This window comes from Balaenoptera physalus (genome assembly GCF_965194825.1).
Source record: "Balaenoptera physalus genome assembly, chromosome: 19".
NCBI lineage: Eukaryota > Metazoa > Chordata > Mammalia > Artiodactyla > Balaenopteridae > Balaenoptera > Balaenoptera physalus.
In genome coordinates this window covers 6,427,169-6,454,037 of record NC_138900.1, presented here as the reverse complement: position 1 = coordinate 6,454,037, position 26,869 = coordinate 6,427,169, and the positions used below count along the sequence as shown (strand labels likewise).

The following is a 26,869-nucleotide window of genomic DNA, read 5'->3' as shown; positions in this document are numbered from 1 at the left end:
AATTCAAAAACGTAAATGTTAAAAATTAATAGAGGATATGTGATCCTGGGGATGTCGCTGTACCTGTATCCTGTTGTTTTCATTTTGAATCACTCTTGCCCTATCTATTTATTAATCATTCATTCATTCATCTCTTATACGGACTAAGCTCTCTGCTGCCAGCTGGGAATATAGTGATGAATGAAACAGTGGGGAACTAAAAAACTGCCTTCGTGAAGCTTACATTGTTGTCTAGTAGATGGACCTACTTCACTGAAGGATCCCTTCACCTCAGTTTTCCTGTCTTTCTTTCTTTCTTTCTTTTATTGGCCACACCATGAGGCTTGTGGGATCTTAGTTCCCCAACCAGGGATTGAACCTGTGCCCTTAGCAGTGAGAGCATGGAGTCCTAACCACTGGGCCGCCAGGAAAGTCCTATATCTTTCAAATAGAGGAGTCGGAATAGATACCATCTGTGCTCTTACAAATCCAACTTCCAAGTCTCTAGTTAATCTACTTGTTTATTATTCCCCTGGCTAGACTGCAATCTCCTTGAGGGGGTGTCGTGGGTCTCTGCTGTCTTGTCAGCATGGCAGGTAGTTCCTCCTCTTTCCGGTAATAGCACCATAATTTCCACTGGGAACTCTCCCTGTCCTACGTTCATTCTATGGGATTTCAGTGGCGCTAACCCATCCTAGTTATTAGGAGAAGGTACATGACCTAGGCCTGGTGTCTCCCAACCTCAGGACCTTTTCTGGCGTTAGCTGCCTTGATCCTGGGGTTGGTTAGCTGTAGAAATGAAACCTGGAACTGCCAGTGACCATCCTGCTACCCTCAGGGCCGCTGCACACGCTCCGGCAATCTGTGCTCTGCACACATTCAACCTGTGCTCCTCTTGCCAAACCTATGTCCTGGATGCAGGACTGTGCCAGCCGGATGGAAGGGATGACTTTTTGAAATGTATCTACCCAGAGTTGGTGGCTTTTTGTCATTTGTCCATCCCAGGGGCCTCTTTTTGTTGTTGTTGCTTTGTAATTTTTCCATACGACACCTGGTGACCCTGCCCTAGTGGAAAAGAAGCTGCCTGACCATGAAGGCAACACACAGGAAAGCAGATGGGAGAGATGGGGAGACATGCTCTTGGCAGTGATGTCTGAGTGCCTGATCCAGCCATTCCTGATGCTGGCCCTAGCCCTGAACTTTTTAGTTACATGAACCAAGAAGTATGCACGCTCTCCCCCCGGCCCCGTTTTGTTTTGTTTTTGCTTAAACTGGTTTTCACTGGGGTTCTGTTACTTGCAAGTGTGACAGAACTGACCGATATTGGGAGGGACTGCCTGCTATCTCTTCTCATACAGCTCAGCACACTCTCATGTCCCCTCTATGGGTTGTCAGTTTATCTAACTCTAAAATGAAAGGGTTGGGACTTCCCTGGCCATCCAGTGCTTAAGACTCCGCGCTTCCACTGCAGGGGGCACGGGTTTGATCCCTGGTGGGGTAACTAGGATTCCTGCATGCCGCATGACGCGGCCAAAAAATAAATAAATAAAATGAAAGAGTTGAATCAGCGGCCCTTCATATTTCGACGCCGATTGTATATATTTGATTTTAGAGGAATCTTGTTACAGGAAGTAGAGAAGGCAGAGTTTATCGACCCCATTCTACAGTTGAGCTAATGGCAGCTGGGGGCGATTAAGTGATTTGTTCAGAGTCACATAAAACAAGCACACAGAGCTACTGGGATTCAGACCTTGGGCTATATGGCTCCAAGTCCTGTGTTCCATTGACAGGTGGGGAAGCTGAGATCTGTACAAAGGAAGCAACTTTAAAATCACAGGGAATGGCAAGAGGGTTAATTAGTGGCAGGCTCTTCTAATTTCCACCTGGTGCTTTTTCCTCTGCCTTGTGCTGCCTCTTGGCTGGTAGTAGCCATAAAGCCATTTTGGGAAAAAAAAAAAAATCAACATACATTTCTCCCACAGGACTGGCAAAAACTAAGTTGACTGGTGTATAAGTGTTGATGAGGATGTGGGAAAGCCCTCTGTCCCATGGCTTGCAGAAGTGAAAACTGGTGTGCCCACACTACCTCCACACCCTTGCCGTGGCCTCATCCTTGCCCTTTAAGGCTGTGTGTGGTCACGTGATTGCTTTGGCCAATGGCATGTGGGTGGAAACAGTGGTGTGTCAGTTCTGAGTCTAGGACTTAACTGGCCTAGCGTGTTGCCGTTAGTCCTCTGTGTCTCTGCTCTGGCCACGAGATGCTTGCTGTTGTAGCTGACCCTCCTTTGCCTGGACCCCAGAATGAGACACCCAGAGCAGACCTGAGCCAGCTGGACCTGCAGTCCACCGCAGAGCAGCCCTAGATAAGCCAGGCTAGATCATCCGACATAGGATTACTGTTATTTTTTTTTAAATATTTATTTATTTATTTTGGCTCTGCCGGGTCTTAGTTGTGGGATCTTTTAGTTGCGGCATGCACGTGGGATCTAGTTCCCTGACCAGGGATCAAACCCAGGCCCCTTGCATTGGGAGCATGGAGACTTACCCACTGGACCACCAGGGAAGTCCCCCAGCACAGGATTATTATTTGGAGTTGCTGAGTTTTGGTACTCATTATATAGCAATAGTTGAAAGTTACAGGAAGCGTTGATTAAAATGAAAATGAATATACCCATGTGACCTGATGATTCTGCCTCTTCGTACTGACCCTAAGGCAACATACATGTACCTGAGGAAACCTATATAAAGATGTTCACAGCAACATTGTAAGATCAAAGAAACCAAAAATAACCCAAATGTCCAGCAACAGGAGAACGGATAAAGAAACACGAGTTTTTTTGGAACACCACTGCAGCTCTTAAAAGAAATGGTACAGAGCTATTTAAATAAATCTGGATAGATTTCCAAGACATATTGTTGCATTAAAAAAGCAAGTTGCAGAACAATATGTACAGCATGATCCATTTATGTTAAAATACACTCACATGCTTGCTAAAAACAATACTACTCATTTACTATACAATACTATGCATACACTATATTACTAGATATATGCACCCACGTATAGACAAAGATCTAGAAGGACCCACTATAAACGGATAACAAGGATTACTTCCAGGAAAGAAACCGAGATTGCAGAGAGGCGATCAAAGGAGACTTTAGCTTGATCTGTTATACTGTTTTTAAAAAGCAAGGACACTCTATCCATACATTACTCGTACATTTGAAAAATAATTTTCTAAAAGGGAAGAAGTATATATGAACATATATACATGCACACTATGAATACAAACCTAAGGTTCTATTTTAAATGTCTTTTAGAGGCAGACAGGCCTGACTTCTAATCCCACTTCTGCCACCAGCAGCTAACTGTGTGACACAAGTCACCCAATCACTCTGAACTTCTGTTTTCTCATTTGTAAAATGAGGATATTCATTTCTTAATAGGGTTAAGAACTTAATAGGGTTGTCATAAGAAGTAAATAATAATGTATATAACGTTCCAAGAACAGCATCTGACAGGTAGTGTGTGTTCAGTTAAATGTTAACTCCCTTTCTTTCCATTTCCCAGCCCCTCCTTACCCTAACCTTGCTTCTAACCCAGCAGTCAGACAGTAGTGACTGCTTTGTGGTCCCTCCTCAGCATTTATCCCTCCTGCAGTAGGTAGAATGATGGCTCCCCAAAGATGCCCTAATCCCCAGAAACTGTCAGTACGTCAGGTTAGATGGTAAAGGGGGATGAAGGCAGCTGAAGGAATTAAGTTTGCTAATCTGCTGACTTTAAGATAGGGAGAGTAGCCGGGATTATCCAGGTGGTCTAATATAATCACAAGGTCATTTCCATGAGGAAGGGAGAGCCCGTGTGAAGATGAAGCCAATCAGAGGAAATCAGGGCTTATCAGAGGCATCCAGATGACATCATGCGAGTGTCTGGATCTGTGCTTGAAGTTTTGGGGTTGCCACGACTTTTCATTTATATGAGGCAATAACAATTCCTCTTCCTTTTTTTTTTTTTTTTTTTTTCAGCCAGTCTGAATTGGAGTTTTGTCCTTTGCAAGTGAAATAGTCTTTTGAGAATCTGATGAGCTAAAAACACTTTGCCTGGAGACAAACACACGCAGACAAACCTTCGTATACAATTTCAGGGAAACTTGTGACCCCCTGAAGTCTGGCCCCAGGTTATGAAGTCCTGCTCAGTTCCAAACAGATCATCAGGGAGGCACCAAAGGGAAGGAGAGAAGAGAGAATGTCTTCAGGGGGTCTTGGATCCCTCCCTCCATTCCTGTAGAGGAGCTTTGGGTCACAGACAAATGACTGGTTCAAGGAATTAAAGGTGGGAGCTCTCTGTAGAAGGTACAAAAAGCTCTTTGGGATAACTTCACTCTTCTTTGAAGGAAATCTCTCAGCCCCTCTTTTGGGATCCACCAGAGGGAGGGTGGGAGAAAATGCAATGTCTCTTGAATCTCCTTCCTGGATTATTTCTCTCTTTCTTCTTTCTTCCAACACTTGGGACAACTAAAGAATCAGAGAGGTACAGTGAATTGCCCGAGATACACAACAAATGTATATAGAAGGTTTTGAATTCTGGCCTAGTCAGCTCATGGCTTTCCTTTCCTCTTAGAATAAAAAGGAAACATCTCACTATGGCCACCAGGCCCTATACGATTTGGCCCCTGCCTCTCTGCCTCTATTTTGAGCCCCCCTCCCTCTCATTCACTATGCTCCCGCTGGCTATTCTGACTTTCTTTCTGTCCCTCAAACATGTCAAACATGCTCCTTTTCCCAGCTCTCCCTTCTGCCTGGAACCAATACTGGATAACTCAAGAGGCAGACCAAGTCCATGTTCAAGGGCCAGCAAAGTATGGGCTCTCCAAAATTATTTTGGCAAATATTTAATGCTGCAAAGGAGCCATTATGGGAAAATCCAGAACATGGATTCCCATACATTCATTCTATTATTTAGCATTTTAAAACTGAATATTGGCCTATAATTTTCTTTTCTCATACTCTCCCTGTTAGGTTTTGGTATCAAAGTTAGGCTTGCCTCATAAGATGATCTGGAGAACGATTATTCTCCTAGTCTCTGGAAGAGTTTGCATGATACTGGAATCATTTCTTCCTTAAATGTTGAGCAGAACTTGCCAGTGACAATGTCTGGACTCAGAATTTTCTTTGTGGTTTATCTTTTTAAAATTACTGTTTTGATTTGTTTAAATGGTATTAAGATTAATCAAATTCTATATTTCTTCTCATGTCACTTTTGGCAGGTTATAGTTTTCTAGGGATTTGTCCATTTCATCTATATTTTCAAATGTATTAGTATAAAGTTGTTTTAATATACGATTTTTTTTTTTTGGCCTAGCGGCCCACCTTACAGGATCTTAGTTCCCTGACCAGGGATTGAACCTGGGCCCCCTGCAGGAGAAGCGTGGAGTCCTAACCACTGGACCACCAGGGAATTCCCTGATCTCATTCTTGAGATTTATTTTTCACTGGGTATAAAATTGGCGGTTATTTTCTACCAGCACATTGATCTTATTCTGGCTTCCATTGTTATTGTTATGAAGTCAGTTGTTATCTAACTATTGATCTTTTGAAGGACATCTGTTTTCTCTAGCTGCTACTGAGATCTCTTTGCCTTTTGGTATTCTTCAAATATACAATAATGTTTCTAGGTGTGGATTTCTTTATATTTATCTTGCTTGTGATTTATTGGGCTTCTTGAATCTTTGGGTTACAGTTTCTCATTTTTAATTTTGGAAAACTTGAAAAATCCACCATTATTTCCCTAAATATTCCTTTTGCTACATTCTCATTCTCCTCTCTTTTGGGGACTCAGAATAAATATAGATAAGACCCTCTAACTCTATTCCCCATGTCTCTTGACTTCTTTTGTATGTTTTCTACCTTGTCTCTTCAAGGTTCATTGTGAATGATTTCTTTGACCTATGTTCCAATTCACTATTTCTCTATTCAACTGTTGATTTTAATTTTAAATCTATTCCCTTAGTTTGAAGTTTCTACTAGTTTTGTTATTTTTAAAACATCTAGATAAAGTTTCTGGTTTCTTGGTTTATGAAAAAAATGGCAATCTTTTATTTTATCTAAACAAAGCATATTGTTTTTATGTTTGTCTGATAATTCCAATAACACAAGTATTTTGATGGGTTTATTTCTAGTGTCTCTTATTTCTGCTGGTTCTTTCTCCTGGCACTTTGTCCACCTGGTTATATCTGACTGTGTGCTACTCCCTTTCCTTGAAAATATGTTTACAGGAATGATTTGGGCCTTTAATGAAGGTTCTTTTCACCGGAGAAAACTTTTTGTGTGTGCTATTGGCAAGAGCCTAGAAACACTCCCAGTCTGAAGCCAAACTAAATTCACAGCCTGAGATCTTTTGAACCATCCAGGTAATGGACTGCAAATTCACAACTGAGGGTCCATGTACTTCCAGCTTCCTTTACCCTGAAGGTGTAGCCATTGCTTTCCCAGTTTAATGTGGATTCCCTACCTTGGGTGGGACCTGAGCTGTTTTTATTCCCTTCATCTAAGTAAAAGTTCAAATTCCCTCAGGGCAGAAGTACTCTGATTATTTCTCTGGGTTCTTGATTTCTCTTCAGTTATGGCCTGATGAATCTTGTGAGACCTACAATGCTTTTAAGACTTAAAAAAATTTTTTTCCATCCAGCAATTTTAATGTTCCAGTGGGAGGATTGATCTGAATAACCTAGCCTGCTATTATTAACAACTTCAATTACGCTGTCCTCTTAGCTTTGCTTAATTTTTCTTCTTAGCACTTAACACTACTTGACGTTATGTATTTATTTGCCCACCGACTGCGTTGAAATCTCTATGGGTGCATGTACTTCGTTTTGTCCACTGCTGTTTCCTCAGCACCCAGAATAGTGTCTGGCACATAGTGAGTACTCAATATTTGTTGAATGAATGAATGAATGAAAAAAAGCGATTGTGCAGCCTCTTTTGTGCTGTGGCTAAAGTGGGCCAAAGCGAGATGACTGGGGGATTTAGAAACATGGTCACAAATCTAGAATCTGTGTGGAGACCTTTCAAAACACAATCCCAAATCAAGGTCACAACTTACCAAAGTGGCATAAAGAAGAAAGCTTGAGCTTCCCTGGTTTGCAGGACTTCCCAGGATCAGGTATTAGCCTGGGTAGTGGGTCTCAGTTGGTATCCATGGGTGGGTCTGTGCCTTTTACTCTCTCGAGAACTTTGTTCACTTCCCCACCCATCTTTGTTTCGTCTGTCGACCTTACCTTTCACTGAGCCTCAGGTGACTCTGACCCTCTCATGTCTTTTCTTTGCTCGTCTCACTGTTCATCTCTATGACTTGGTCTCTGTATTTGCGTCCCTATCTTTTTTTGTTGTGCCTTGGTCATGTTCTCTTTCTGTATCTATCCTCCTCTGTAAGATACAATTCCAACATTTCTGACTGCCCACAACCCTGCTCCCTGGCTTTATCTCCAGGATGTCTGCCAAGCCAACCTCTATGTTGGTCATCAATCCCTCTATCTCTGCCCCACTCCCCTTCCTGGTCTCTATGCCTGTTATGTTTCTACAATCTGTCTTCATCATCTTCATCACTCCCTTCTGTCACCATCCTCTCTGTCTCGATTTCTTCACTTGTCACTGTGTCACTGAATGTGCTCTGTTACTCCACTCCGGTGCTGTCACCACTTTGCTCTCGACTCGGAGTCTGTGCATTCTGTTTCCGTTCCCTCTCAATCTGTCTGTGTCTGGGTCTCCTCCCACTCTGAATCCTCCATCTCGGTCCCCCACTCTGCTTCTGTGTTCTCTGGTCCTCTATTTCTGTCATCGTCCCCTCTCTGCCTTTGACCCTCCTACAGCTCTGTCTCTGCCCCGTCTACTTCTGTTCATCTCTCTCTCTGCCACTTTCCATTCTCTCTGACCCCTCTGTAGATTGGTCCACTCCTTATCTAATATATATTGTTTTCTCTAACATCGTTACCTTCCTTTATCTCCGCCACCTCTGCCTGAAGTTGTTCTCTTTGCCTCTGTCCTTCTTGCCTTCAACTCTGACACCTTTCCCTCTATTTTTGTCACTTTCCCACACATTATTTCCATCTCTTATCTCTGTCTTCTCTTTCTCTGTCACTATCCTCTATATCTTGATCACCCCTGAGTCTGTCTTCTCTCTCTTTGTGATCGTCACCTTCTCTATATCTGCCACTGTCCCTTTGGTCTTTGTCCCTTCTGTCACCGTCCTCTTCCTCCCCATGACACTGTTCTCTCTTTTTGTATTACGGTCCCCTTGGTCTCTCGCCCTTCTTTCTTAGACCCCTTGCTTTCTGTCCAGGACTCTTGGGGTCTTAGTGTCTCAGTCCCCTCAGTCTCTGTTGACCTCTTCTCCGTGTCCATCACTTCTGCAACTTCTACCTCACCCTGACTCACTCTCTTTTCTCTCTCTGCTACTCTTCCTTTGCCTCCGATGATCTTCTTCATCATGGCCGATCCCACTTCTCTCTCTCTCTGCCGCTGTCCTCACTCCCCTCGCCTCGGTCCCCCATGCCTTCAGGCCCTCTGTGACCATGGACTTACTTCTGTCCCCTCCATCTCTATAACAACCGCCCGCTATCGTTCCCAATCACCGTCACTCTCTCTCTCGCCTCTGGGCCCTTCCCCTGGTCGCGTCATTTATGTTCCTCTGTCGCTTCCCCGCTTCTCCATCACTGCGATTTTCTATCGTGTCTGAATCGTGTTCTGTTCCTGTAGGTGTGCATATGGGGGGAGGTCTCTGTCCCTTTGGAGTTCTTTCTTCTAGTCAGTCTCTGGCATCTCTGGGGCTCTGTCCCTCAGCAAGATTTTATGGGGCCACACCGTCTCTCAGGCCTTTTCTGGGACCAAGGGGGGCCCCCCCTCGGTCCATCTGTCAGTCAATCAGCCTAGCCGTCCGCCTTGTGCCTCTCGCCTCACGCCTCGCCTCATGCCCTTTCCCGCCTTTTATTGCTTCCTTACGCTTAAAAAAAAAAAAAAAAGGACAAAGGAAAAAGAAACACGAGCGCATGCGCACCAACCGCTGTACTGGAGAAAGTGTGCGCGACCCGCCAGCGGGCTCGCAGGAGCTCACACGAGCTCGCCTTCGAGCTCATGCTCTCCAGGCACCGACTCCGCAACTAGTGACGTCACAGAGGCTTTGCCCCGCCTTATTGGCTGCCTTCAACTAGCGGGCGCTTGCTGGAGTAAGTGGCCAAGAGTTGCCGAGCGCCAGATGGCGCTCAAACGTTTGAGCTTAGGGACTCTGCAAACTCTATAGAGACTCGTGTTGTCATGGCAACTCTCCTCTGTCTAAAGGGATACCTGCGCTATTTGGTTGGATCGCTAATCTGATTGGATGTCTGTTGAGTTAATTCCTGTATCTGATTGGATGCCAGGGACTCTTGATCTTTCCTTCCTCTCAGCATTTCTCTCTCCTGGTAGGGTTTCTGGAGATGGAAAGTGACTTGAGTTGCCAGGGGGCGTGAGGGGTGTTGCACCGGGCGCTGGAACTCGGCCAAAGTCAGCTGACCAGATTGGTTCTCTCTCAGATACAGCCTCCCTTTTCCCCGCCAGAGGGCGCCACGGTGTGCTGAGCCCTTGGAGGCCTTGGTGACTGGTGACGTCACTGGCGAGCCACTCTTGATTGGCTACATCTTTTCTGCCCTAGCCGTCGTAAGAGAGGTCTAGAGGACGCAGGAAGAAAGAAACTGTGTGCCCAGGAATAAGGAATGACCTTGGTCTCAAATACTTCAATACGCAAAGGGCATTCGCCTTTATTATCCTTTCCAATCTCCATAATCATCCCCAGACGTGCATACTATCGTTAGAGTGGACACCTACTGCAACTATGGACCCATATAACAGACACCTGTGGTTTTTGCCTGATTGGCATCTGTTATCGTTTAAAAAGAAATTAACAAGCTTTTTAAAAAAGCAGTTTTAGGTTTACAGAAAAAAATTGAACGAAAAGTACAGAAAGTTCCCGTATACCCTAAGGGGAACTCTGTACCCTAATTCTCTACACCCTGATATGCCCTCTCCTAATTCCCTTTATTATTAACATCCTGCATTAGTGTGGTACATTTGTTACAATTGTAGGAAAACACTGTATGATTCCACTTACGTGCGGTACCTAGAATGGCGGTTGCCAGGGGCTGAGGTGGGTGGGGGGTGAGGAGCTGTTTACTGAGTGATCAGTAAAAGTAAAACTTTTACTGAAAGTTTCCGTTTCTGCAAGATGAAAAGAGTTCTGGAGATTGGTTGCACAACAATGTGAATGTACTTAACACTACTGCACTGAACCTTCAAAAGGATTAAGATAGTAAATTTTATGTTATGTGTATTTTTTTTTATTTTTTATTTTTTTTGGCTGTGTTGGGTCTTCGTTGCTGCCCACAGGCTTTCTCTAGTTCCTTCGAGCGGGAGCTGCCCTTTGCTCCGGGGTGTGGGCTTCTCACTGCGGTGGCTTCTCTTGTTGTGGAGCACGGGCTCTAGGCATGCAGGCTTCAGTAGTTGTGGCTCGGGGGCTCTAGAGCGCAGGCTCAGTAGTTGTGGCGCACGGGCTTAGTTGCTCCGCGGCATGTGGGATCTTCCCGGACCAGGGCTCGAACCCGTGTCCCCTGCGTTGGCAGGCGGATTCTTAACCACTGTGCCACCAGGGAAGCCCCTGTTATGTGTATTTTGCCATAATTTAAAAGAATGCACCAATTTTAAGTTTACTCTTCTATGAGTTTTGACAAGTATATACAGTGTACGGCCACCTCCACAATCAAGATATAGAACAGTTCCATCATCCCAAAAGGTTCCTCCTTACCTGTGTATAATCAATCCCCCATCCCCACTCCTTGGCTCCAGGCAACCCTAATCTGACTTCTGTCCTAGAGATTAGTATTCCCTTCTTACAATTTCATAGAAATGGAATCATACAGTTTGTACTCTTTTCTGTCTGGCTTCTTTCACAAGACACACTGTTTCTGAGATGTATCTGTGATGTCACACATATCAGTCGGTAGTTCTTTTGATTGCTGAGTAGTATTCCATCCTATGGACATACAATTTGTTTACCCATTCCTGTTGATGAACATTTCCATTGTTTTCAGTTTTCCAGATTGGGGTTATTGTGAATAAGGTTGCTGTGACTATTTGTGTGGACATATGCTTTTACTTCTCATGGGTAAACATTACTTCGGAGTGGGATTGCTGAGTCACATGGTAAGTTTATGTTTAACTTTATGAAAAACTGATAAACTGTTTTTCGAGGTGATTGCAAGAGGTTTAATGGTGACTCTCAAAAGATATGTCATTGTCGTAACTCCCCAGAACCTGCAAATGGGATCTTATTTGGAAAAGGGGTCTTTGCAGATGTAATTGAGTTAAGGATTTCCAGATGAGATCATCCTGGATTTAGAGCGGTCCCTAAATCCAATGACAGGTATCTTTATAAGAGAAAGGCAGAAAAACAACAACAAAAAAAACCCCCCACAAACCCCATGTAGGGTTGATTGTAACCAACTTATGCCTATTCAAAGCAAATTAGTGATTTAAAAAATTGTCCTGCTTACATTTCCTTACCCTGAAACATCTTTCTCTCTTCTGGAACAGCTGATACTTATATTTTAGGTCAGTCAATATTAAAGTGATTATGAAGATTCCTAATGCACAAATGTATTCTAATAATATATAATAATTATTAGTATAGTCACCATTATTATCCATATTATTAGCTAACATTTGAGTCAGTTACTATATACCAAATACCACGCTAAGTGTCTCACGTGTATTATTTCATTTAATCTGCATAACATTCTTGTGAAGTAGGTATTATCATTTATCTACCCTACAGTTAAAGAAATTGAGGCATAGAGAGGTTATATACTTTGCCCAAAGTCTTTGCCCAGAGCTAATACATGGGGAGAAGAAATTGAGTCTAGGCTCAAATTCAAAGCTCACTTGTAGGGACTTCCCTGGCGGTCCAGTGGTTAGGACTCCGCGTTTCCACTGCAGGGGGCACAGGTTCGATCCCTGGTGGGAGAACTAAGATCTTGCAAGCCGCGTGGTGTGGCCAGAAAAAACAAACAACAAAAATGACAACAAAAAACAAAGCTCACTTGTGTACCAGATAAACTTGCTGAACGTAGTGGCATCATCAAAGTTGGCAAAAAGAATAAACGAGCAGCATGCCCAGTAGAGTATGACATTAATTTAAAGGATAAGTTTGGCATGATAGACTGTCTTCCTAAGGGTATTTTCAAGATATTTATTAGGTTAAAATCAACTTGCAATTCTTGTGGATGCTAATAGGCTGCCTTGTTTGCCTTTAAGCTGAACTTTACAAATAGTATTGTACCTTTCTAACCTTGACATTTATTAGAGTTTTGAAAAGTGCTCATTCCTCAAGAAAAGAGAGTACATGTACTCCTATTAGAGTGCAAAAAAAAAAAATCAGTGTTCTATGTGCTTTAAAATAGAGGGAAAGGGAGAGGGAGATTTGAGATACAGAGACACAGGGGACAAGGCGATGTGAAGACAGAAGCAGAGATTGGAGTGACGCATCTACCAGCCAAGGAACGCCAAGGATTTCAGGCAGCTACCAGGAGCTAGGTGAGAGGCATGGTACGAATTCTCTCCTAGAGCCTCAGCAGGAACCAACCCTGCTGACACCTTGACTTCAGACTTCTGGTCTCTAGAACTATTAGAGAATACATTTCTGTCGTTTTAAGCCAGCCACTTTGCGATAATTTGTTATGGCAGCCCTAGCAAATGAATACAGTGGCTGTACTATTTTTTCATGGTAGAATTTTTTGAAATGGTGTGTATGGGCAAGTGGGTGTGAACTAATGTCAACTAGTCATGTAGTGGACATTCACTACTTTGAAGGACGGTCCCCTGACTACTGCCATGTGATTCTTTTTTAAAAATTATTTATTTATTTGGCTGCGTTGGGTCTTAGTTGCGGCATGAGGGATCTTTCGCTGTGGTGCACAGGGTCTTCCTTGCGGCACGCGGACTTCTCTCTAGTTGTGGCGTGCGGGCTCCAGCGTGTGTGGGCTCAGTAGTTGCGGCACGCGCTGCCATGTGATTTTGTTGGGGCTGTCAATCAAGGGACCCGCCATGTTCTCTACTAACAAACCGTTATGACTTCAGGAGATGAATTCACAGCTAGGCAAGAAGGGATGAGTTCCTGAGGGGGTCTGAGCCAATCCAGGTGAGATGGGCAGCGGAGGAAGACTCAGCCATGGCAGGGGGAAGGCTCAAGAGCAAGCTTGCCAACTGGACACATGCTTAGCTTGAGGTGATGATCCAAGGCCAAGCAGGACCAATCAGAATCCTTTTCCTGAATGATATGGAAGCAGGGAGAGAGAAAGAGAGAGAGAGAGAGAGACTATCCTAATTTTGTTTCCAAGTGTTTTGCAACTGCAGCAGGTCCTGTTAATTTCCTACCCAACAATCATTCCCCTTTCTGGGCTTCCTTGCTGGCAAGGGCTACATCCCACGATATAGACTAGAAATGACACATGCTCACTTTCCAGACTGCTTTGCAACCCAGGCTGGCCATAGAACCCACTCTGGCAAATGAGAAGGAGAACTCTTCTGGGGAGGAAAAAAAGCGAACACATAAGGGGAGGCCCCTGTCCACATTTTCTGCTTTAGATGTCACCGTCTGAGAACACAACATGTGGTACCGTTGCAGACAGTCTGTACCCATGAGGGGAAAGCAAAACAATTCTCGCAGACGCCAACGCATGCCTGACACTGAGCAGCTGAACTAACCCTGTGACTTTGTATCTTTAAAATGTTTGTTAGATGAGCAAAAGAAATCTCTACCATTTCAGCTCTTTCTGTTTTCTGCAGCTGAAGGCATGATGGCAGACGCAGCTTTATAAGCCTGCAGTTCCAAATGGCCATTTATTACCACCACAAAGACCTGCCTGAGAATGAAGTCAATAAAGGACAAAGCAGAATCACTCGCACACCTGGATCCAACCATGCCTGAAGTCCTTCTGTACTCTCAGACTTGCCTGGATGTCTTTCCATTCTGCTTGTGGCTTACAGTAGTTTGGGTTGCCTTTTAAAATATTAATTAATTAATTAATTTTTGGCTGCATTGGGTCTTCGTTGCTGTGCGTGGGCTTTCTCTAGTTGCGGCAAGTGGGGGCTACTCTGTGTTGCGGTGCGCGGGCTTCTCATTGCAGTGGCTTCTCTTGTTGCAGAGTACAGGCTCTAGGCGCACGGGCTCAGTAGTTGTGGCGCACCAGCTTAGTTGCTCTGCAGCATGTGGGATCTTCCCAGATCAGGGCTCTAACCCGTGTCCCCTGCGTTGGCAGGCGGATTCTTAACCACTGCGCCACCAGGGAAGCCCTTGGGTTGCATTTTGTGTCCTATAATCACAGTGGTCCTGGCCAATGTGAAATTTAGAAAGGCTCAGATAAATCAATTAAGTTGCCAAAGGTCACCCAGGCAGTGAATGAAACATTTGTCTGAATGCAGAGCCAGGATGTTCCAACCCAGCTTCCCGGTCCCAGAAAGGACAGGAGCCCTAGATGGAGTGAGACCCACGGTATGTGTTTATTCTGGCACTGATAGCAGCAGCAGTGGGGGGATTGGTCAGACGGGGGATGTGGTGAACAGATAGGGTAGACACAGGTGTGCGTGTGTCTAGGGGAACACGGAGGATTGGTCTGTTGACATTCACGGTGAGAACAAGGGTTAGGACACCAAGTCTTGTACAAACAGCAAAGAGACAGACCGACAGAGGTTTGGGGAGGGGTAGGGGTCCCCCAGACATGCACGGCCCCTCGCCTGGATGGGGAGCCCCGGGGAAGGGAGGACAGACACAGTGGAGACTGAATGCCCCCCACCCTGAAACAGGGAGCTGGGCCCGCCTGCCTTCCATCCCCACGCCTCTAGGGGTAGAAGGATGGGCAGGCCCAGGGCTGCCCCGCACCACATGGCTCGGACGTTATGGCTTCGAGGAGATGAATTCACAGTCCGGGCAGGAAGGGATGGGGTCCTGAGGGGGCCTGGTCCGATCCTGAGCTTAGGCCAGACCTGCAGGACCGGGCAGGGAGGAAACATCAGTGATGGCAGAGAGCTGGCCCATGACCTGCTGTAGTTCCATCACCACCCCAGGGACCCAGGATTCCCGGTCCTATGTCTCTCCATCCTCAGACCCAGGAGTCCAGCCCCTCCCACCCCCGGTCTGGGTTCCTTACCCCTCACTCTGAGTTCTCTTTCTCTGACAATCCTTTGCTGCCTTTTGTGAAGCTGGTCAAAGTCTTTTCCTGAAAGGGGAAATCCAGAAGGCTTAGGAGTGGGGGACAGAGACAAAACAGTTGCTAATAATCAATCTAATAAGACATCAAACCTGTTTTCATCTTTTTTTTTTTTGGTTGCGATGCGCAGCTTGTGGGATCTTACTTCCCCAATCATGGCTTGAACCCTCGCCCTCGGTAGTGAAAGCACAAGTCCTAACCATTGGACTGCCAGGGAATTCCCTGTTTTCATCACTTACAGTTCTCTTTTTTGCCTGGCTCTGAAGTGATGGGACAAGCGGTACAACAGTCCCATTCTACAGATGCAGAAACTGAGACACAAAGATGCAGTCAGGGGAAATGTGAGGAGAGATGAGGATACTGGGGTGATGGGGAAGACCCTGCAGGGCCTCGGAGGAGCTGAGACCTAGTCCTGGGGTTGCCGTGGAGCCATGGGAGGGCTGAGCAGAGAAGGGGCAGGGTCAGCTCTGGGAGTAGAAAGATGCTGTGGGGCCACATAACACTACTGGCTGAAAGTCAAGGTCATGGCCAGACTCTGCCGGGGTTCAGCTCCTCTCTGCTGAGGAGCACGAGCAGGGCACACAGGAGCTTCCAGAGAAGTTTGTGAATAAATGAGTGAGTGAATTAGAAGAGTGGGTGACGGAAGGACGGAGAAGCTGCCATCTGTTTAAGTAGAATCACAGTCTTTTCAAAACTCACATCTGAGTTCTGTGCTCAGCCCTTTAAATCCCCCCGCCCCCTCAACCCAGGAAAAAAGTCCAAAGCAGGGCCAGACTAGTCAATTCCAAGTGAGGAACTGACTCCTAGTGTAAAATTTAAGGTGCATCCAAACTCAGCAATCAAGATAAATGCTATTGTAATGCAATTTTTAAAAAAATCAAAATTAATGCAAAAAAAATCCATGATGAACAAAATATAAATTTTAAATAAAAGCCAGTCCTGTGCCATTTTAAATAAATTTTAAATGAAACTTGTTTTATTTAAAATTTATTTTATTTATTTAAAATTAAAATTTATTTAAATTGTAAATAAGGGTCAGTTCCTGGGCTCAAGAACTGGAGACGAAAGGAGAAATAGGCACCTGATTTTTCTGTATTAAAAAATTTTTTTTCCTGGCATATTAAAATAATTGAGAAAATGTTGAAAAAAAAAGAAGAGTAAGTGTGCTGAAATTCACATTGTCTTAAGTTTAAATGTTTAATTTATACCCTACAAAGAATTTAGTATAATTTTACTTTCTTGGCTTTAGTGACAGCAAATTCATCAATAGTTTCAAAATCTACTTCTTTGCTTTTCTTGGTTTCAAATGAGAGAACCACGTTTGAAAATTTCTCTTGACCAAGTAATGATCTTAAGTGATCTTAAATTTTTAATTTAAAAATTGTCAGGCTGGTTCTTGCATGACCCACAAGGCCTCTTGGGATCTGCTCGCACCCCTTCTTCGTCTGCTCCAGGCTCACCGCTGACACCAGCCTCCTCGATGATTCCGAGGAACGGGCAGCCTTGCCCTCTCCCTACAATCTTCTTCACCTGAGCCCATTCCTTTTCAACCTCCAGGCCTCTGCTCAAATGTCACCTCCTCCAAGAAGCCCTCCATGACCCCCTAATCTAAAGGGCATCCTCCATCCCCCATCCAGATTCCCTCTACCTCCCAGATTCCAAAACGTTTGGAATCTGACAGAGAGAAAAATAAATTAATACTATGATTCTTGGTTTGCTGCCCTGTGAAAATGTCTGTTCTGTTCTATTTCAACTTTATTTTCTTATTCATTTCAAAAGAAAAATTGTTGATCCCTACCCAGTAAACCACAATCCACCAATTTTCACAGCCTGCTTTAAATAACAAATAAAGAAAACCCCCGCTCTATTTTATCACCTAGTGTTTTCCTTTCGTTTGGGACTTAGCACCATGGGTAATAATTATAACAGTAGCTATTTACTGAGCCCTTACTAAGAGGCAGACACTTAGTCCTGCATTAACTCACTGAATCTTCGCATCTATCCTAACAATAGGTGCTATTAATGGTCCCATTTCCCAACACAGGAAATTGAGGCACAGAGAGTTCAAGTAACTTGCTCTAAATCACACAGCTGGAGATGGTAGAGCGGGGATTGGAACCTAGGCTGACTCCGCAGCCCACAGAGGCGTGACGCGCTGCGTGAGTGAGGGGGCGACCGGCGGGGGGAGGGGCCTCGGGTGGCGCCCACGCACCTCCACCAGCTGGTGCCAGCGCTCCACGGGCTTGCGCGGGTTGGCCAGCATCTCGGCCCAGTGCTCGCGGCCATGGGGGTCGGCGGCGTCGGGACCCACGCGGCACACGCCGATCACCTCGTTGTGTCCGATGCTGGGGGTCAGGGGTGGGGGGTCGGTGAGCACCTGAGAGGGAGGGAGGCGGGCCCGGCCCCGCCCCCTGCTCTCGCCCCGCCCCTCGCCCCTCCCCCGCGCCCTCACCAATCATAATCCACCACCGCGATGCTGAGCCCCACGTTCTCCACGCTCTCGGGGGCCACGTCGAACACCAGCGCCTCGTTGTACGTGGGGTTCAGCGTGTTCTTCTTGATCGAGGTTTTCCGCTTCTTCAGACGCCGCCCCTCGCTGATCAGAGAGGCCTTCACGTAGGGGTCTGGGGGCGGTTGTGGAGAGCACTGAACCTCGACTTCCTCAGACCCGACTGCGGACCCCAGACCCCTCTTCTCCCAGACCCAAGGGTCTGGATCCGCAGCCTTTTTCCCCCCAGCCCCTCCTCCCTCAGACCCAGGATCCAGGCCCCCAGCCTCTCCCCCCTCAGATTCAGGATCCAGGCCCCCAACCCCTCCTCCCTCAGACCCAGGATCCAGGCCCCAGCCCCTCCTCCCTCAGACCCAGGATCCAGGTCCCCGGCCCCTCCCCCCTCAGACCCAGGATCCAGGTCCCCGGCCCCTCCTCCCTCAGACCCAGGATCCGGACCCCCAGCCCCTCCTCCCTCAGACCCAGGATCCAGGCCCCCAGCCCCTCCTCCCTCAGACCCAGGATCCAGGTCCCCGGCCCCTCCTCCCTCAGACCCAGGATCCAGGCCCCCGGCCCCTCCCCCCTCAGACCCAGGACCCAGACCCCCGGCCCCTCCCCCCTCAGACCCAGGGGTCCAGGCCCCCAGCCTCTCCCCCCTCAGACCCAGGATCCAGACCCCCAGCCCCCTCCTCCCTCAGACCCAGGATCCAGGCGCCCGGCCCCTCCTCCCTCAGACCCAGGAGTCCAGGTCCCCAGCCCCTCCTCCCTCAGACCCAGGAGTCCCAGCGCCCCCCCCTTCAGATGCCAGCGCCTTCCCGGAACCCACCTGAGAAGCCGGTGAGGTCCATTGCTTTGAGGTTAGAGGCTTTGATGATGGTCACGGTGAGGCGCCCGGCCGTGGGGAGGTAGCACAGTGAGAAATTGAGCTCCCCAAGATCCGCCTTTTCCTGCAGTTGGGGAAAGAGGGTCAGCGATGCCCTGCCTCAGCCTCCCGTCTCTCCCTGACTTTCTCTCCCATCCCCAGACTCCAGCTCTCCTCCCACATCTCCAGGGCTCAGGTTTCCGATCTACTTAACAATCTGACTTCGGGCCAAACCTGGTAACTCCTCGGCCACAGCTGCCTGCCACCGTCAAATCCTATTTGTTCTGCAGGGAAGACTGGAAGAGGCATGGGTGGGGGGAGAGAGCAGGAGAAGGACAGAAAGAGGGAGAGAGAGAGAGAAGAACACGGTGAGAAATAGACTGAGATAGAGATGCAAACTCTGAGAGATACAGTCAGAAAGACAGACCCACAGAGTTCTAAAGTCAGAAAGACCCAGAGGAGAGAGGGGTGGTAGAGCCCCAGAGAGGGGAGCACAGAGGGGGTGGGTAGGAGGAAGAGGGGCATAGACTCAGAGGGAGCACTGAGGCCTGGGAGGGGACAGAGTCCCCAAGGGGCAGGACTAGAGATCCAGAGAGGGGGACAGAGACTTGGGGGGGGGTATGGAGACCCAGAGAGCGTGACAGAGACCCAGAATGAGAGGGGAGGGGAAAAGACCCAGAGAGAGAGAGAAACAGAGGCAGAGACCTACATCGAGAAAGGGACAGAGATCCAGAGAGAGTGGGGCAGAGAAAAGACACAGAGAGGTCAGTCTTAAGGCAGGAGACAGCTAAGAACCAGACAGAGGTTGCAAGGAAGGCAGACCCTCCGCTGTGACACACACAGATGGACCTGGAACAGTGGCCAGAGCTAGGGGACCTATGACCCGCCTGCCCCATCCTTCAGCCTCATCTCGGCCCCTCACCTCCCACCCACACTGATAGGAGCCCAGGTCCCTAGACTCCCCACTCAGTCCCCTGAGGCTTTGCCCAGGCTGTTCCCTTGGCTTAAAATACTCTTCTCCCCATCTCCTCTCAGCCAACAAACCTCGGCTTAGCTGTCACTTCTTCCCACAAGCTCCCAGTTTCCCTGCAGCCCTGAGCAGATGCTCCCCCTGTGTGTCCCCATAGTGCTGACCCCTGACAGCAAACTGTGTGACAACCTAGACCCACAGCTCCCGAGGACTGTCTGGGGTCCCCCGGTCTTGATCCTGAAAAAAAACAGTTGTTGAAGGAATGCATGAATAAATGAAAGAATGAGCGATACCTGGAGCGATCAGGAGGGGGAGAGAAAACGAGAGGTGACCAAAGGAGACAAAGATGGATGCAGGAGGGTGCCTTCGGGTGGGGCTGCCTTGGGGAATGACAGGGAGCGGGGGTTGGTGGGACAGACGTGGGTCCTGGGGATCAGGACCCTACAACTAGGCACGTGGTTCTCAGAGGCCAGGCTTGGGGGACTGAGCAAGCCGGCTCTGGAGAGTCCAGTGAACGGTACTTTAGGAAGAGCCATGGGCACCTGGTTCAACCGTGTCATTGTACATATGGGGAAACTGAGGCTCGGAGAAGGGAAGGACCTTGAGTAGGGCCATCAGGTGGGCAAAACCAGCCCTCTCGTGATATGAAGACAGGGCTCACCCACCGCTGACACACACAGCTACCCCAGATTGGCAGAGAGCTGGAATGTTGGGAAACCCACAGATTGGAACTGAGAGGGCTGAGGAGTTGGGAGGGTGTGAAGTTTGGGGCGTGGAAGGGGTCAGGACACCCAACGAAGACTTAGGAGCTGGGTTTGGGGAAGGATTGGATGTACAGGAGAATGAGGTTGTAAGAAATGAGGAAGGGGCCCATGGCGGGTGTTGGGGGAATTGGGGAGATGTCAGGATATTGGGGATCCCAGTATGTCCGAGGCTTAGGGCATCAGGCTATCAGGATTCTAGTGGAGACCATGAAGAGACAGAGGATTAGATTATATTAGAGAATCTGCAAGTCAGGGGTTTGAAACAAAATGTCCAGAGATCAGAGGGGTTGGGGGAGTTCAGGAAGTCTGGGAATTGGAAAATTGGGAGGTTGTGAGGGGAAGGAAGTTGGGAAAACAAAAGCCAAGAACTTTGGGCTTGGGAAGTTGGAGGGTCAGGAATCTAGGGCCAGAGGGCAGACGTCATGGGGTCATGGCATGGAAGTTTGATAAAGCTGGCCGGTGGGTACATGGGCGTCTATTATAATTTTCTCAATGGTCACCATCAGATGTCAACGGGGTGGGGGGGTGAGGTGGTGGTGTCAGAAGTTGGGAAATCTGGGGCCCAGTTATGATATTAATATTTGACAAAGTGCGGATGGGGAATTGGGGTCCATTATATCAGTCTCTATTCTTGCTTGTACGTTTGCAATATTTTACAACAAAATAAAGCTAAAAAGAAAACTCCAGGATCAAGGAGTTACGAGGTTATGAAGTGGAGGGCAAGGAGATGGTAAACTGAGGGGTCCCAGGTCCCCCGGGGTGGGGAATGCAGGAGCCACTGACCGAGCCACCCTCCACGATGTCCCTCCAGAGCGGGCGGTCGGGGGGCTGCTCAGCCAGCTCCAGGAGGTTGTCCAGAACCACCTGGCCGATGAGGTCGTGCCGGGAGAAGCGGTCAAAGTCATAGACGCTGAAGTGCAGTTTGCGCTGGGCCAGCTCAGCCAGGGGCACGGAGAACTGAAATGTCTCGTTGAACACGGGGTTCAGGGTCTTCCTGTGTACCTAGAGGGGGTGGGTGAGGAAGGGAGACAGACACCATGCCCACCAGCCCCTCCTGCCCAGGCCCCAGAAGTCTGGACCCCTGCCCCCTCCTTCCTCAGACCCAGGATCCAGACCCCCAGCCCCTCCCCCCACAGACCCAGGAGTCCCTGCCCCCAGCCCCTCCCCCCTCAGACCCAGGAGTCTAGGCTCCCAGCCCCTCCTCCCTCCTCAGACCCAGGAGTCCCCGCCCCCAGCCCCTCCTCCCTCCTCAGACCCAGGAGTCCCCGCCCCCAACCCCTCCTCCCTCCTCAGACCCAGGAGTCCCCGCCCCCAACCCCTCCTCCCTCAGACCCAGGAGTCCCGGCCCCCAGCCCCTCCTCCCTCAGACCCAGGAGTCCCCGCCCCCAACCCCTCCTCCCTCAGACCCAGGAGTCCCGGCCCCCAGCCCCTCCTCCCTCAGACCCAGGAGTCCCCGCCCCCAACCCCTCCTCCCTCAGACCCAGGAGTCCCGGCCCCCAACCCCTCCTCCCTCAGACCCAGGAGTCCCCGCCCCCAACCCCTCCTCCCTCCTCAGACCCAGGAGTCCCCGCCCCCAACCCCTCCTCCCTCCTCAGACCCAGGAGTCCCCGCCCCCAACCCCTCCTCCCTCCTCAGACCCAGGAGTCCCCGCCCCCAACCCCTCCTCCCTCAGACCCAGGAGTCCCGGCCCCCAACCCCTCCTCCCTCAGACCCAGGAGTCCCCGCCCCCAACCCCTCCTCCCTCCTCAGACCCAGGAGTCCCCGCCCCCAACCCCTCCTCCCTCAGACCCAGGAGTCCCGGCCCCCAGCCCCTCCTCCCTCAGACCCAGGAGTCCCCGCCCCCAACCCCTCCTCCCTCAGACCCAGGAGTCCCCGCCCCCAACCCCTCCTCCCTCAGACCCAGGAGTCCCGGCCCCCAGCCCCTCCTCCCTGGGACCCGGATGTCCAGCCCACCGCTCCGGACCTTGGTCTGAAACTTTTTCTTGCGGTCAGGGAGCAGGTAGATCTTGACGTAGGGGTCTGAGAAGCCATTGGAGTCCTTGGCCGGGAGGTCCAAGGCCTGCAGGATCCGCACCACCAGCTGGTCGGAGCCGTAGAGGTACCTCAGGGCGAAGCTGATGCGGCCGCAGGGCGCCCCCGCGCCGGCCTCTCCGGAACCTGGGGCCCCGCCGCCCCGCCGGCCACCGGGTCCAGTCCCCTGGTACAACTCCGGCTTGATCTGTCCGATGAGCTTGGCTTTTTCCTCACCGCCTGGTAAGGGTAAGGGTAGGGCGGGCGGCCGCTCCTCACTGCCCGGATCCGGCTGGGGGCTCAGGGTCTGCTGGGTGAGGGGCCGAGGCAGGGCCGGGTACCTGCGGGGGTGGGGAAGACAAGGTGCAGTCAGTGGCTCCGATCTTTGCTGCATCTGAAGACCTGGGAGGCTGCTCCCTGCCTCCTCCCCAAACCCCATAGCCAGGTGTCCACAGATCCCCACCTGTGCCCACTGTGACCTTGAGCAAGGCACTTGAATTCTCTGAGCCGCAGTTTCCCCATCTGTGTGAGGAGGGTGACCTATCCCCTTTTCTAAGCTAGCTGCACCCCAGACCTGGGCTTGCACCAGCCTCTAGAAGCCTCCTTCTGACCTCAAGGGGTGACCCAGAATAACTTCTCTATGGACCCCTGGGGCCTCACACAGCCCAGACCCCCTGGTCCTGCACCTGCCCTTCTCCAAATCTCCCTAACCCGTCCTAGTCCCAGCCTCATCCTCTCCCACCTGACCATCGCTCCCCCTGGGCTGTTCTTTCTCTTTCAACTTCCTTTTCTGGCTGTCTGTGTTGGTAGAACACTCTGGAAGCCCAAAGCTCCATCCTTAACTATCTTTGCCATCTTCTCCCCTTCTCACTCACACGCTTTCCCTGGACAAGCTCAGCTATGCCCCAGGTTTCCACGACCATCAGCAGCCTGATGTCTGCTAAATCTGTCTTCTGAGCTCCAGCCTGGTTCAGCCCCCAGCCTCAGCTGCCCGTCAGACACCACATACCCCTCGTGTTCCCTGCTGGGCTCAGTGCCTCCTCCCAAGCCCACTTCCTCTCCCAGTTCCCCAGAATCCACCTAGATTTGCAGGTCAGACACCTGGGGCCATCCTCATCTCCTCTCTCCCCTCCAATCCCTTCCTTGCCATCTCCTGAATTTCCCCATCCCTGTGGTCCCTGCTCATCCATCCTCTCCTGCATGGACCATCACACCCGGGCCCCTAGTGATGGGCAGTCATGACCGGACATGGCAGCCCCAGATGCGCTGAGAGGCAGGCATGAGGCTGGGGGAGGTGGGAGGGTACCAAGCCATGGAAAGGGATGCCGGGAGAGATGCCTTCAGCTACTGATCAGTGGGCCATTCCCTGCTCCCAGAGTGACTTTGAGGAGGTCATTAACACCCTCTGGGCCTCAGTTTCTTCATCTGTATAATGGGGGAAGGAGGAACTCAGACTGGTGTATCCATCAACCTCTGGAAGACCTCCCCAGAGACCTCAAACTATATTTTCCATGAGCCCTTGGCCAGCCCCCTGGACAAGAATCACCTATGAACCTCTGGGGCCCAAGACAATCCTTCCGGGAGGCAGTTTTCCCCGGACGCTCCCCCAGGCCCCTCCCATTCAACAAGACCCAGATAAGCTCAGGGTCTCCCTCAAACCCGCTGCTCTTCCTAGATCCTCTGACGGCTCCACCATTCACCCAATCCATCACCAGGCCAGACCCCTGGGTGCTGTTCTTACCTCCTCCCACCCCCTTCTACCCACAGCTGTCAGCCCCCAGTTCCATCCCTGACTCTCGGCCCCCTGACTCTCTCTGCCTCATCTCCTCCTCCACCATCCCCAGTTCAGCCTTGTTCTCTCCTGCCTGGACTCTTGGTATCCAATCTGTCTCTCCAGTCTGTCCCCTGTGTGGCCCCAGTGAGGTCTTTCTACACCCAGAGCTGACCTCCTCTGCTCACAGCCCTCTGTGGCTCCCCAGTGCCCTAGGACAAAGTGCCAAGCCCTCAGTCCAGCATTCAAGACCCTGTGTGATCTGGTCCTGCCCACGTCCCCTAGGCTGCTTTACTGCAGCCCTGGCCTGGCTGGATAGGGACAGCTGATTTGGGGACCCACTTCCCCTGGATTGTGAGTGACATGAGGGCAGGGTCTGTCTGCCATGCTCACCTCTATTCTTTCCCAACACCCAGCTCAGCTCTAGCTCATATTAGGTGCTCAGTATACATGTACAGAATGATGAATAATGGATGGATGAACTGCAGGTCCCACCACCAATCCAGGCTTAGGGAGAAAGAGATGAATTGCTTTGTGCCTCAGGGACTCAGGGGTCTGATCTCCATTCTCTTCCACCTTCCTGATCCCAGAGTCCTGTCCTTGGCCTCCTCCTACCTCTGGATCCAAGAACCTAGACCTCTAGCCCCCTCCTCCCTCCAACTCAGGAGTCTGGAGCCCTAGCCCCCTCTTTCCCCAGGATTCAGGAATCCACACCCCAAGCTCCCTCCTTCCCCAGGACTCGTGAGAGCCATAGATGGGAAAGAGACACATAAGAGGACCAGAAGTTCAGAGTGGACCCCCAGCCCAGTAGCCTGTCTCACCTGGTGGTGGGTGCCAGGCTTGTGACCTGCTGATGCGACTGGGCACTGGGCAAGCCCCCACCACTGGGGGGAAGCAGGAGCAGCCCAGAGCCTGCGCCGCCCTCAGAGGGCAGCTCAGGAGATGTCTGGCTCGGTTTGACCCCAGTGGCTACTACGGCAGCTGCGGCCTCTGGATACGAGTCCATGTCCAAGTAGGAGGGCTCTGGGGGGTCCGACCCCCCTAGGCTGCCCGGCTCCAGCAGCTCAGCGAAGGGCGGATGGTGGGCAGTGTGGGCATGGTGGTGTGGGCCCCCCAGCAGGGGATGGCTACCCAGGCCAGTCCCCAGGTGGTGTCCACCGCCGCCGACCAGGCCTGCCAGCCCGACCCCAGGGCCTAGGTCTTTGCGCAGGGGGCCACCGCCCACCGCTGAGCCTCCCTTGTCCCTCCAGGGCACCCAGCACAGCTTCCAGGACACGAAGAGGGAGACACCCAGAAGGACAATGCCACAGAACGTCACGATGACCGACAGCAGGCTCACGGAGATGTCTGGAGAGAGTGAGGACAAAGGTCAGGGGTCAGGGCGGGGTCAGAGTTTATCCTCCCATTGCTGTCCCCAAGAGCTAACCTTTAGTATTTGCCACTCACCGTCCTAAGCACTCTACCTGTAACACTTAGTATAAACTCCACGACTACTCAAGGTCGGTGTTTCTATCTAACCATTTTAAAGATGAGGAACCTGCGAGGTTGAGTGACCTGTGTAAGGCTGCACACGTGGTCAGTGACAGATCTGGGATTTGAACCGGCAGTCTGTCTTCGGATTTTAATCTTTTTATTCTCTTGATTGCTAGCCCACAGTGACTCTCTGTAAGGGAATACACGATCCGAGGTAGGACCAAGGTTCCCTAAAATGCTAAGAGTTGATCAAGGAGAAAGGAGACTGTATGGCATAGTTATGCAGGTCAGGGTTCAAATCCCAGCTTGCTGTGTGGCTTTGGGAACATATCTTAACCTCTCTGAGCCTGACAGTCCCCATTTGACAAATGGGAAAAATCAGTTCTGCCTCTCATGGTGCTTTTAAGGAATGCAGGGAGTAAATGGTGTGCAGAGCAAGCTGGGGAAGATAATAGTGAACATTTCTTGAGAGGTTACTATGTTCTGGACACCTAAGTGCTTTATAGGCATTAGCTTTCTTATGCCTGACAGGCACGCTAGGAGGCTGGCAACATCATTATGCCCATTGTTATTTTCCACAAAAGGAAACTGAGGCCAAGAGACACGAAGTTACCAAAGACACAGAGCCCTAGAGCTGGAGCAGGGGAGTCAGGCTTCGAGTCTGGGTGCCTGGCTTTACCGTCTTCACCATTATGCTACCACACCTCAGTATTTCCCAATTAATGGTAGTTCAAACATGAAGTTTTGTTAGAATAGTAAATCTTATTGCTGCTGCCACGTGTATCCAACACCACCGCCACTGCAGCTAACACATTCTGAATGCCTACTATGTGCTGACATGCCTTTCAGAGAAACCCAGGGACAGCCCAGATCTTGAACTGCAGGTTTCTGGTTCATTCAGTAATTGGTACCAGGAGCGGGGTTTTTCAAGGAAATGTGAATTTATTTGGGGTTGACTTGCGGGTGTCAGCGAGGTGGGACACGGGGGAAATTCCTGCTCTGTGCAGACCATGGATTATGGGGGGGAGGGGGAGGAACAGGTGACTAAACCATTGGCAGCGAGCTCAGCTGGGTGGAAGGGCTGTGTCACCTCAGGGAGCTCTTGGTGGCAAGGGGATGCCCTCTAGTCCTGAGTTGCCCAGTGAATCTAAGTCAGTGGCCCATGGCGTTAATCCTCAGGATCCTATGCAACCTAAGGATGATGGATCCTATTTTACGAATAAGGAAACTGAGTCTCTGAGAGAGAGGACGTGACCCTGCAG

General features: G+C 49.8%; 2 protein-coding genes across 7 annotated transcripts in view; one reads left to right on the top strand and one right to left on the bottom strand.

Moving 5' to 3' along the window:
* Positions 1 to 11,767: 11,767 nt before the first annotated feature.
* Positions 11,768 to 26,869, bottom strand: part of SYT3 (synaptotagmin 3) — a 19,494-nt gene continuing 4,392 nt past the window's right edge. For 2 of the 3 annotated variants that reach the window (XM_082437939.1, XM_082437940.1), the window contains exons 4-11: positions 24,956 to 25,481; positions 22,317 to 22,704; positions 21,137 to 21,355; positions 18,584 to 18,704; positions 17,722 to 17,893; positions 17,482 to 17,614; positions 15,210 to 15,278; positions 11,768 to 15,045 (exon numbers count right to left, since the gene is read on the bottom strand). In XM_082437939.1, the coding sequence (XP_082294065.1) occupies positions 15,213 to 15,278; positions 17,482 to 17,614; positions 17,722 to 17,893; positions 18,584 to 18,704; positions 21,137 to 21,355; positions 22,317 to 22,704; positions 24,956 to 25,481 (1,625 nt within the window). In that variant the 3' untranslated portion in view covers positions 11,768 to 15,045; positions 15,210 to 15,212. The remainder of the gene's footprint in view (positions 15,046 to 15,209; positions 15,279 to 17,481; positions 17,615 to 17,721; positions 17,894 to 18,583; positions 18,705 to 21,136; positions 21,356 to 22,316; positions 22,705 to 24,955; positions 25,482 to 26,869) is intronic. The other variant, XR_014256836.1, reaches the window with a different exon arrangement.
* The window catches only part of LOC309648852 (uncharacterized protein C19orf81), a 24,554-nt gene continuing 20,202 nt past the window's right edge, over positions 22,518 to 26,869 (top strand). Inside the window, exons 1-3 of one of the 4 annotated variants that reach the window (XR_014256838.1) lie at positions 22,518 to 22,606; positions 25,385 to 25,502; positions 26,192 to 26,348. Coding sequence is in view for 1 of the 4 variants with exons in the window: in XM_082437992.1 (XP_082294118.1) it covers positions 25,436 to 25,502 (67 nt within the window). In the remaining 3 variants the exon portion in view is untranslated. Of the gene's footprint in view, positions 22,607 to 25,384; positions 25,503 to 26,138; positions 26,349 to 26,869 lie in introns of those variants that run through there. The other 3 variants (XR_014256839.1, XM_082437993.1, XM_082437992.1) reach the window with 3 other exon arrangements.